General features: G+C 28.4%; 2 protein-coding genes across 3 annotated transcripts in view; one reads left to right on the top strand and one right to left on the bottom strand.

The window, feature by feature from the left end:
• Nucleotides 1-725: 725 nt before the first annotated feature.
• Nucleotides 726-11513, top strand: part of LOC129984210 (uncharacterized) — an 18770-nt gene continuing 7982 nt past the window's right edge. Inside the window, exons 1-2 of one of the 2 annotated variants that reach the window (XM_056094035.1) lie at nucleotides 726-5001; nucleotides 10937-11077. In XM_056094035.1, coding sequence (XP_055950010.1) covers nucleotides 865-4977 — 4113 coding nt within the window. In that variant the 5' untranslated portion in view covers nucleotides 726-864 and the 3' untranslated portion in view covers nucleotides 4978-5001; nucleotides 10937-11077. Of the gene's footprint in view, nucleotides 5002-10936; nucleotides 11078-11513 lie in introns of those variants that run through there. The other variant, XM_056094036.1, reaches the window with a different exon arrangement.
• The window catches only part of LOC129985060 (acid-sensing ion channel 5-like), a 23853-nt gene continuing 23153 nt past the window's right edge, over nucleotides 10814-11513 (bottom strand). The window contains exon 12 of the mRNA XM_056094983.1: nucleotides 10814-11035. Coding sequence (XP_055950958.1) covers nucleotides 10865-11035 — 171 coding nt within the window. The 3' untranslated portion in view covers nucleotides 10814-10864. The remainder of the gene's footprint in view (nucleotides 11036-11513) is intronic.

Raw genomic sequence — 11513 nt, 5'->3', positions numbered from 1 at the left:
TTTTAAATTCAAACTATTTCTGTAAATTACTTTCAAATGGAATGTTCGTTTTCTTGAATAAATATTTGTAAAATAATAAAAGGTACTATTTTTAAATTCTTTACTAAGAGGACTTGCGAAAGATTTTTTTTAGTTCATTTCTGTAAAAAAAGAACAAAGAAAAAAAAAATTCTATACTGAATGCAAAATAAATAAAATGATCTAATCTTGAAACTTGAAATGAAAATGATTAGAGTAAAGTATATCATTACTTTGAAATTTTGATTTTAGCGATTAAAATAAAATAAAAGTTTTTCCTGAAGTTATAATTAAGAGCAATTAAAATAAAATAAGACTTTTCTTAATTTATAAGTAAGAGTAATTAAATTAAAGTCAAAGTTAAAAAACAAATTTTTAAAAAAAATATTTGCGTTTTTCAAATAAAAAAATATTTAATTTTTATTTATTTTTCAGATGATACTTTCAAAATTTCTAAGTTCAATTAAAATGAAAAAAGAACTGAATAACAATTTTATAAGGAAAATATATTCTTATTTTAGAAAATATGTAATAATTGAGTTATATATGAAATTTTTCTGTGTATCTATGAAACCTAGTTTAAATATAACACATACTGATTACTTTTTTCTATAAGAGATGTCACTACATGCTTTAACAACTGAGCTACGGGAGGTTTTGTTTATCTTCTGATTAAAGAAAACTAGTTTCGACTAATCTTCTTTTCTGTCAGCTGTTCAAATCGCTCCAGTTTCACGAGATAGACAGAATTCACCCGTTGTTGCTTTTTCGGTATTTTCCCCTTTTATTTCATCAACAGATGAGAATGCGAAAAGTGTAAGAACTCTTTCTCAACGCTTAAAACTGATGGCGCCAATTTTGTATGATTTTAAGTTACTGAGAGACATTTTTCCTGCAATTCAGATTTCGGACAGTTGGAAAATAACCACTTTGAAAAGTGATGACATTATTTGGAATATTGTTTTGGCATACCTGCACTCTTTTTCTCTTTCGAATAAGAATGAATTGACGCAACGGATGAAATGTCTCACCGGATATCAAAAGGTAAATGAAAACATTCAGCATTCTATAGAAATATGTAATCCTTTTCTTCACTGTAGTGCATGTTTCTGTGATGAAGTAATGTTTGAATTGATGAATACATTCAAAGAGAGAGTTGAGAATTATATAAAAAATAATGAAATACTGTCTCAAATGCCGGAACATTTTTTTAGATATCTAGATGCCGCATCAAACTTGTTGTCTTGCAATATTGTGCTTATTTCTAAACAGTTTCAGAATAAAATTGATATTGTTATCTTTCCTGGGCAAATTTTACCGAATCCGCAAATAATTTTTTCAAAACATATTTCAATTCTTTGTGAATTTAGATTATCGAATAATGATGGAATTTCCAAAGAAATGTTTTCTTTTTATATACCGAAAGAAATTGGAATACAAAAACAGAGACAGGCCTTAGTAGAAATCTTAAGAAGGACGAGATTGATGGATAGTAAAGAAAAGATGATTCAAAAAATCAGTCGCTTGCCGGACATTACTGAAAACTTCCTTATATCACTAATTAAAAATGGTTTCCAACAAGTTATACCTGTTATTTGCAAGTCACCTTACTTGCTTTCGAAACTGGTTGATGCAGGATTTGAAACAGATCCCAGAGCAAAAGATAACTCGGGTAAATCAGCTCTCTTCCATGCCTTGAAAACTGAAGACTCGCATCTCGTGTCTCTTCTGTACGATCACGCCGCCAATGCATGCCTACAGACGGATGCTTCAGTGCGGTCTCCCGATCCTGTGATTGTCGAAAATCTTCTCTGTCTGAAGGATTATTTAAAATTGCTGGAGAAAGATCTAGAGTCCGATGAAATAAGCGAAAAATCTTGGTGTTTATTGCGAGATTTATGCAAATTTAATGAATTTCAACTAGAAATGTGCAAAAATATTAACAATATTCGACTCACAATAAATTATTATGACCAAATAAAAGAATTTGATGTTATTCAAAGAAAAGAGGTAATACTGGCAATTCTAACAACTTATCAAAGTTATTTTGATTATACCAATGGAAATTCATCAATGTCTATAAATATGGATGATAACATTTCTCGTTTCAAAGAATTCCTTAAGCACAAAGATTATTTTGATAAGTTGGATTTTAGCTCATCTCTGATGCTCTTTGATAATCTATTCCTTTTGAAGGAGAGATTGGAGCTCCCAAATAATGCGTATTTAGATGTAGAATCAAAATTTTTTCTATTTCTTTTTCTTAGAAAGTATTTAGAACAATACGAAAATGAGAAGCACTTTTATTTCGTTTCTCGATGGATAACATTCCAAGAAAGATCGTCATTACAAAGACAGATGAGCAATTTTAAAGAAATTCTTGACAGAACAGAATTATCTGAAGATAATATTGTAGCCACAATACCAGAGGCAGCCGTTCGGACTTTAATAAATTTACCTGAAATTTATGGTCAATTTCTTATTTTTAGATTGCAACACTATTTGAATGCAGCAACTGAAGTGATTGTCAAAGACTTGAAGTCGATTCTAGTCATTGAAAGATGTCTTCAAGTTCTGGGAGAATGTTTCAAAGAAAGCGATTTCAACTCTGTTAAAAAAATTCTAATTTTGAGTTTACCAAGTGATTTCATTAGATATTTAAAACAAATTCGGAATCTTTTAGCTCATTTAAAACTTCATGAACTGCCATACAGAAATGTTCTCCAACAGGATACGGAATTATTTATAGGAATAAAAAATGATCTAACCGAGCTCAAAAAACTTCTGCAACCAATATATTCAATTCATAAATATCAGCTGGACTCATTTTTATTATTACATTCAACAAAATCTGTTTGCAAAGCTCGAAGGAGAAGTGTTTCAGAAGTATCTGAAGATCAATTGAAAGCTATTTTGCTCTCTCCTGAAGAATTTGCAGAGAATAAATTATCCCTGTCTTCAAACAGCCATCAAATCCTGTGGAAACGCAACTTCGACGATATGCAAGCTTCTCTCAAAGCTAAAATTGATGATATAAATAACAAAGGAAACATTCTTAACAAAAGTGTGGTCAGTCTTTATAAATACATTATTCAAAATATGATCTCCGCGGTTAAAGATGTTTTAGGAAATTCTAAGGGTGATGATGTTGAGAAAGTTATAGAAGAAACAGAGAGTCATTTTTGGTGTCTTGAAAACATTTTAAGATATGTAACTAAAGATAGGAAATTGGCTGAATATCGCAGATCTTTGTTACTATTGTTTAAAGAAAGAAATTTTCTGTATGTGAATCTTAAAGAAAAAGTTCGCCATTTTTCCAATGCAGGCAACCTAACTAATTCGATCACTCTTTCTGAAGAAAATGCAACAGCTGAAAAATGCTCGTCGTTAGAGCCTAAAGATATGTGTGACAGTAGCCAACAGACAGTGAATCCTATTGAAACATTTGTTAAATTTGGCATATTTTTCAACGTAGAACCAGATACCTCTACAGTTTTTAATGAAAATTTAAGTGGATATCTGCCTGAAGACTTTGAATGTTCTGAAAACAGTCAATTAAAACTTGAAATCAACAAAAGAAAAGATAAAAATTCTGCTTCAGAAACTGTATGCCAAGGCGGCATCTTACAAGGAACTATTAGAGCAAAACGAATTGTGGAAGTTGAAAGTCCTCAAAAAGAAACATTACCTGAAGAGAACGATGTAAATTTTCCCCAAGTGTTCAGTGTAGCATCTGATGACGATTGGCTACTACCTAAGGTTTTGAATATTGACCTTTACTATCCAGCTAACGGCGAGGCAGAAAGTCCTGCAGAAATAAAGGAATCTGAAAGAAACCGAAGTGAGAGCTCCAAATTTAACATTTTTATAGATAATATTTCAAAAATTCTAGAGGAATATGAAAAACTGGCAGATACCTGTTTTCAGAAGATTCCAGGAAGGAAAAATGTCGATTTCCATTTTAAAAATATTGAAAAGTATTGTTTGACACTCAAAGGATGGACATTTTTAAATAAAAAAGAAAAAGAATCTATTGTGCAGAGTGTTCCAAAACAATTCCGAAATATATCTGAACTCAAACGAAAGGTAAAAGCTTTATTAAAACGAGAAACTAACTTTACGGAAGAAATAGAAGTGGAACTCAACAAGCTAAATTTGAAAAACAAAGAAATTAAAGAAATAGCTGAAAATATTAAACTTCGTCTAATTGATGATGCTGAACAAATTGTTGATTCAGCTCATGATTATTTCTTGGATCTAAAATCACAGATGGAGGCAAAGCAAATAGATAAAAGAGAATATGTGTTGCTGTGTGAGAAGCTGGAATTACCTGATGATGCCAAGAATATACTTTTAAAGTTAGTGCAGAAACAAAATAAAAAAATTCCAGGCAGCGAATTTGAATTCATTCGGAATCGCATAAAAATGCTTAAAAATATTCTAATCGATGAAGACAGTGCCATACGGCAGTTGTGGGAAAGAGCTACTACTCCACGTAGACAAATGCACGTGAAAGAAAAAATCGTTCAGTTGTATTTGAAAGATGCTGAAATTCAAGCATCAGTTGAAACTTTGCTTTTTGATTGTATGACCATTTTAAATTCGAAAGAACTGAAGAAACTTTGGAAGAAAACTACAAATTTGTTCAACGGCATAAATCTGAGAAACGTTTTAGCCCATGGCCACCCACTCTTAGAATCGTTAGGAAGGTTGCTTGATCCATATGACTTGCCATCTGAGTTAGTGGAGAAGATGCTGAAACTGATATCAGACGAATGCGTCATAGATTGTATGCAACAGATTTTAGAACAATCAGGAAGTGACCTTTCCGGTTTTATGCAAATAATGAATGATGAAGATGATGAACAGTTCAAGAATTTAAGAGAGGAGATATCGGAATGTGACCGCTGGAAAGATTACGCTATGCTGATACCTATTCGCAGAGGGAGACATCTATAGGCATTTGGCATCTCACAATTCGTTGTAAGTCCATTTTAGTGCATGATCTTTAAGAGAAAATATTAAGAAATTAAAAGAATTATTAAGAATTATTGGAAAAGTAATTATAAATTGAGAAACATTTATTAATGGTTTTTTTAAATGGCAAATTTATTAATTATTGTCATATAAATTTATTAATATATCACCGCATAGTTTCAGTTTCTGCACTGAAATTCTGAAATTTGGCAATTGCTGTCGTTTACTGAATTATGTTAATGGTTTGTACGTTATAAATGTCCTAACTACTCAGCTAATTTCTTTTTTCAAATTTTACTTATATACATTATAGAGCACTGAAGGTCTTGATGAAACCTGTTTGACAGTATATTTTTTATGAACGAAAATTATAATTGCATGTATATAAAATATTATTTTAATGTTGTCATTTCCCGCAGCACGAAAATTTGATTGATATATTAACCCTTTCTTGGGCCGTAGGAAGTATGCTTCCCACCAGATTTATCAATCTTTGCATGAAATTATGTAGGTTGGCATAAGTTCTGACAAATTTTGTTAGTAAGTCAGAAACTTAGATGCTTCAGTTCTTTATCTCAGACAAAATGATGTGTCTTGATTTGTTACTTAATTATTAATTAACCAAATTAATTAATGAATCAAATTAAATTTATCTAATAAGCTAAATGAATCCCTTTTCTTGTTCTAACTTCAAGCCTAAAAATATTTTAACATAATATGACTAGAAAAAAATGGCCCTTTAAAGGGTTAAATCATCTTACTTATTTACCTATGAATTACAAATCAGAAGAATCAATTAAATTTTATATCTCTCTTTAAAATGTTTGGATAAAATCTGTAATTTTTCATGAAGCTCTGAGATTCAGAGACACATTATTGCATGATTAAATTATTAATAATAACTAATGATTGTTAATAATTAAAAATGATATTTATTATTATTTAAGTTAAAGTTTATTACTTTTAAATTAATTGGAAAATAAGAGGATTCTATATATACTAATATTTGTTTGTTACTTTCCTATATTCAAATTATATATATATATATATATATATATATATATATATATATATATATATATATATATATATATATATATATATATATATATATATATATATATATATATATATATATATATATATATATATATATATATATTATATAATGTATTTATTTATGCTGAATTTTTCCATTATTCCTAACAAAGTACATTATGTCATACAGCATTCAACAACTAATTTGCTTTCTGATAACTATAACTGTATTTAGGGCATTTCAGATTCTGTTTATAGAGGTTTTGGCGAAAAATTCTGGATGATTAATTAAAAAAGTAATTATTATTAATTCTCATTCCGAGTAATCAGTGTAAAATGTGCTAGTTTAATTAATTAATCAAAGAATTGCCTCTCTTTGTTACTTTAATGATCCATCTAAATTTTTAGCAATCACACTGTAAATAATTCTGAATAATTTTTAAATGTTCAATTTCAAGTTCTTTTTTTCAATAATATTATTTTATTTCTTACATTGTCTCTAATCTTTGGTTTATTTTTTGTCTGTCTCTAATCTTTGATTTATTTTTTTGTCAGTGTTTGTGTTGGATGTGTTTCAGTTTTGTATTTATTATTCAAACCAATTTCCATAACACATAAATATTCATATTTGTGTTGTTCGTTAAATCATTGGTATTATTGCACGTAATTATTTCTTATTTATATGCTCTTATTTAATGTGACTTGTTTTATATCCGTACAGATAGAATTTTGTAATAGATTTTTTAACGTATTCTGATGTATTAGAATTTAAAAAAAAAACGAACAGGTGTCTGCTTATGTGTTTTTGGTGGCAATGCAATATTTTAATACTCTCAATATTTAATAAAAAATTGAGCTTTTAATTTATTTAGAGTTTCGATTTTAATCACAATGATATGAGATATTGAGACGGTGCTATTGGAAAAACTGTTGTAATCTGTCCTGAAGGTACAAAAACTGCCAATGAAAATTGAAAGTTTCATCTGCTCTTGATTATATTTTTAAACACAAAAAAATTAAAAATATTATAAGAAGCTATGAATTGTAATTTCTTTAGCTTATTTTAAAATTCGTATTTTGGCATTTTTTATTAATTTTAGTTTAAAATTTAGAACTATAAAATATTTATATACATACAATTAAAAAGTACTCTTTTATCAGTATATTAAAAGGCAAAAATTATTTTAATTACTCAAAGAGAGATAATTAAAATAGTAATCGTAACAAATAAATCCCATGCACCAAAAGTAACTTTTACTTTTCTTGGAGCATTTTGATCTACATATCATGCTTTTGCGATTTTTATTTTGTCCTCCAGATTTCTGACAACATTTTAACGTTTTAGTATATTAATACACGTCTGTTTTTAATTTCAATTACTACTCTTAAATAAATATTTTTTCTGCAGATTTTGTTTTCTTGTTTAACTATAGTGTATCCTATTTTGTATATGTTTTATCTATATATTTTTTTCAAATTATTATGCGTTCAAAATGTACATTTATAGCTTCATAATGCAAATAAGAGTTTATTTGAAATTCTGGGAATCGTATCATTACAAAGATAATGAAAAAAATGAATTCAACAAAAAAACTAAAAAGTAGGAATTTACAATTCAAAAAATTTAAAAGATATACAAGTCTTGAGTTCGAAACATCGTAGCATGATTTCCGGGGTAGTCCAAAACTACCGTGAAGGCGGAGTTCTAGAGATTAGGAACTTATTTTAAGAGCATATGTAATTTGAAATCATTACATATTAGTCACTTTTGGCGATCCATTTGCTCATCGGGGATACTGCTTATTTTAAATTTCGGTTAAATCTTTTAGATATAATCTCTCCAGGGTTCCACCAGATTGTTAGCCATTGAAGCTGTGTTATTTTATTTTTTTAATATGTTCTCTTCATTGTTAACAAGTCTTTCAAATGCCATGACATATTAGCGTTATTTAAAACATAAATCTTCATTTTTTATCTATCTTCTAAATTTTGTAGAAGTGTAACTTCATTTTTTTTTTGTTCATCTTATAAACCACACAGATTTAAAATAATCCTTCTTTAAATTTCAACAATGGAATAAAATCACGCGATTAAATATTTAACGAAACAATGAAAACGATTAGAATTTTAGGGAAACAATGTAATATACTATTGGAAATTAGACAAAAAATTATTTTCAAAAAACTGAAAAAGTTCAGGAAAGATTCGTATGATTATTAGATAAATATCATTAAAAAGACAATTTTCAAAATTTCGAAACGGTGTAAAATTTATTTTTGTACAGCATTTTATTCCATTCATAGAGGGAAAACGTCGAAATTCAGCTTAATTTTTAATTAATTAAAATTTTAAAAGACGCTTCGAGGAGCACATTTTTATCCCCCAAAGTATACAAGCGCCAAATTTGGTTCGTCGTAAGTCAAATGGTCTACGCCAATACACGCAACATTCATCTTTATTATTAGTGTGTTTGTGAGAGAGAAAGAATGCAGTTTAGCTCCAAGTTTAAGGAAATGTGCAGGGGTCAACAGAGTCACATTTCTTTAACTATTATATTCATTAAAATTTCTTCGTCATATTTTCTTGTAACTTAAAATAGATTTGTTTGTTAGTTGCTAATTATTTAAAAAAAAAACTTTTTGGAGTTTTGTACAATGTACCTTGGAAGGAATCTAGATTCGTTAAGCGCATCACGTATTGAAGGAATTTGAAAACCCGGTATTAGCTAAAACTGACATATCAATAGTTCATTTCTCTCTGGCTATAGAGAGCGGTTTAAGAGAGTCGAGTTTTGCGTTGTTAACATGCAACAAAATTTTCAATCCAGTTGCTGCGAAACTGACTTTAATATCTGTCACAGTTAAAAAAGTTAAAATAACTTTACAAAAAGCAATTTACTCTCCGAGACACTTTTTTATACTTCATTAAAAGTCATGCAATCATTGTAAGCGAATACCTTGAAAAAGAGAATATCTAGTTTAGAATGTATGGGACATATCTGGTGGTCGATCCACATGGTCAATATTTTAGAACTACAATATATCTCTGTTTCAAGAATAGGACAGCCAAACGCAATCGATTTTAATGCCTATGTGTAGAAAGCAGAATAAAAAAGACAATGCGCAGTGTGAAGGTATTGTAACAGTTTGACTATTACAACAGTTTTAATTCAACTGACTCTAAGACATTTTCGAACTTGACTCTATTAGTAAGCTTTATTTACACATATAAGCACAAACTACTATTTTTAAAATAACCTCACTTCGATATTTATTACAATTTAATATTTAAAAATATTTTTTAAAGAAATAAAAGACATTAAGTTATGCATAACAAGTTTAATTGACATTAAACATAATCAATATATTTTTTAAAAACCCAGCTGTCTGACAAATGCGGAAATCTTGAAAAAAAATGAATCATTTCCATTGTTTTATTGACTACATTTTCCAGTATCACTTTATCTTTTGTATTCTGTGTAATCTATATTTCGTCTATTCCTCTGAACAGCAGATACATAGCATTAACATAAAATTATTGAAAATAATGGATTAATTTTTGATGAGTGAATGCAAATTGCATCTGGATGCATCCATATCGATAAAAAAATATATGCTTTTGCAATTTTATCAGTTCTTGAACTGTATATACAATGATTGTTTTTAGGCAATATAATATTGGTTCCGTATTTATAATATCTAGATTTTTTCTGTTATGGTTTTGACAGTTATGTTTTTTGCAGCTTAAGAGTATTTAATATTAAATATATAAATTTTTCCATATGGTAACTGATTCTTCTATATTTTTTTTGCAAATTTTTGGACAGAGAACCTTACGCAACTCGTAACACACTTAGGCAGACAGTGACAATAATTCTTCTACAACTAGCTATTTGCTTTGCTTTTCTGGTTCCCATAATCTTGTTTTGTAAAGTTTGCTCTTGTTCATTTAATAGTATTATTTAATATTTTTTCTGGAAAACTAATCAATATTCTTTATATATATATGTATATATATATATACTTTTAAAATGATTTAAACACTCTCATGTCTTTCGGAATAAAAATTAATGAATATTGATTTTTAAGGCCCTAAGCAGTAACGTTTTGGATTATAAATAATTTAAAATTAATGGAAATGTCTAGATTTTTTAAATAAAAATAAAAAAAAGCATTTTTAATTTGAGAAATAATTATACTATTGATGGTGATTTGTCTGAATCATGTTTGCTTATTTTTTAGAAATTTCAGAGAATAATTAACGAAAGGAAAGGCTTTATTTTTATTATCAACCAGTTGAGATTTAGTAATTAAATAAGCCCAAAAGGGTGGCTCTATTCAGAAGCAGTTTCGAGCAAACAATAGTCATTAAAAAAATCATTAAAATTTTGTCACTAAGGAATTTATTTGATGATTATATAAAGAAAGAAAATATTCTCTTACTTCTTTAGTAATTGATAAGATGTTATAAAAAATACAGTTTAGGAAAAGACATATTTTGAAGGAAATTTTTAGTAATTAATTACTGATATAACTAAATTAAATAGCTACTAAAATTTTTCAGCATTTTTCTTACATATTTTCTTTATTAAATTGAGTCAATGAGCTTATCAATTTCAATAAACTTGTCCCCTCGAAAAATTTCTAATGGTCCGAATCTTTTTGAAAATGCTATCATATATACTGAAGTTATTGAAGTATTACATTTTCAATGCAGTCATTTGCACATGTCGATTTTGATGGTTGAATATTGAATGTTATAGACTCAATACAGACAAGGTTTCGGTTAGCATTTATTAACTGTAAAATATAGGATATTCATAATATTTTTATTAACAGTAATATTTCTTCCGTTTCTTTACTTTTTTAGCTTTGCTATTTTCCATCTTTTTCTTCTTTTTCAGATCTGCTATCTTCAAGATAAAAACTTCGTAACATTTCAGCAAAGAGAATCCAAGCCATAAACCACTGTAACCGCCGAGCAGACTGAAAAGTTCAATAAACTGCAAAAAAAGAAGATTCAAGTTGTTCAAACAAAGAAGTTGTTTTGTAATTAACTATAGACATTATTGTCAAAAAAATTTCCGCATACAGTTAAGCAAAAATTACGTGTAAATGATTAAACAGATAAAATTGACTGACGAATAAAAAAATGAATTTTCCGATTAAAGATAGTGTAATGAGCTGTGCATATTTGTATTCGATCAGATGACTCACTAATCACCTGAGCCTTTGGGATTATGAGAAATCCTGCTATGGTCAGGGCTGCCCGAGCACAAACACAGTTTTATACATAATATTGATGAAAATTCATTGGTAAATTGTATCCAAACTAAGCAGCGATAGGATGAACTGATATCAAGAATATCTGTTTTTATGCTTTATCAACTGACTGGTAATAAAATACAAGGCGAGACTAAAAAGTTCACTGAACAGAAGCATAAAAAAATAACACTAAACATGAGAACAAAAAAAAAACTT

The sequence above is a fragment of the Argiope bruennichi genome, chromosome 9, assembly GCF_947563725.1.
Source record: "Argiope bruennichi chromosome 9, qqArgBrue1.1, whole genome shotgun sequence".
NCBI lineage: Eukaryota > Metazoa > Arthropoda > Arachnida > Araneae > Araneidae > Argiope > Argiope bruennichi.
This window is presented reverse-complemented; position numbering and strand designations above follow the sequence as displayed.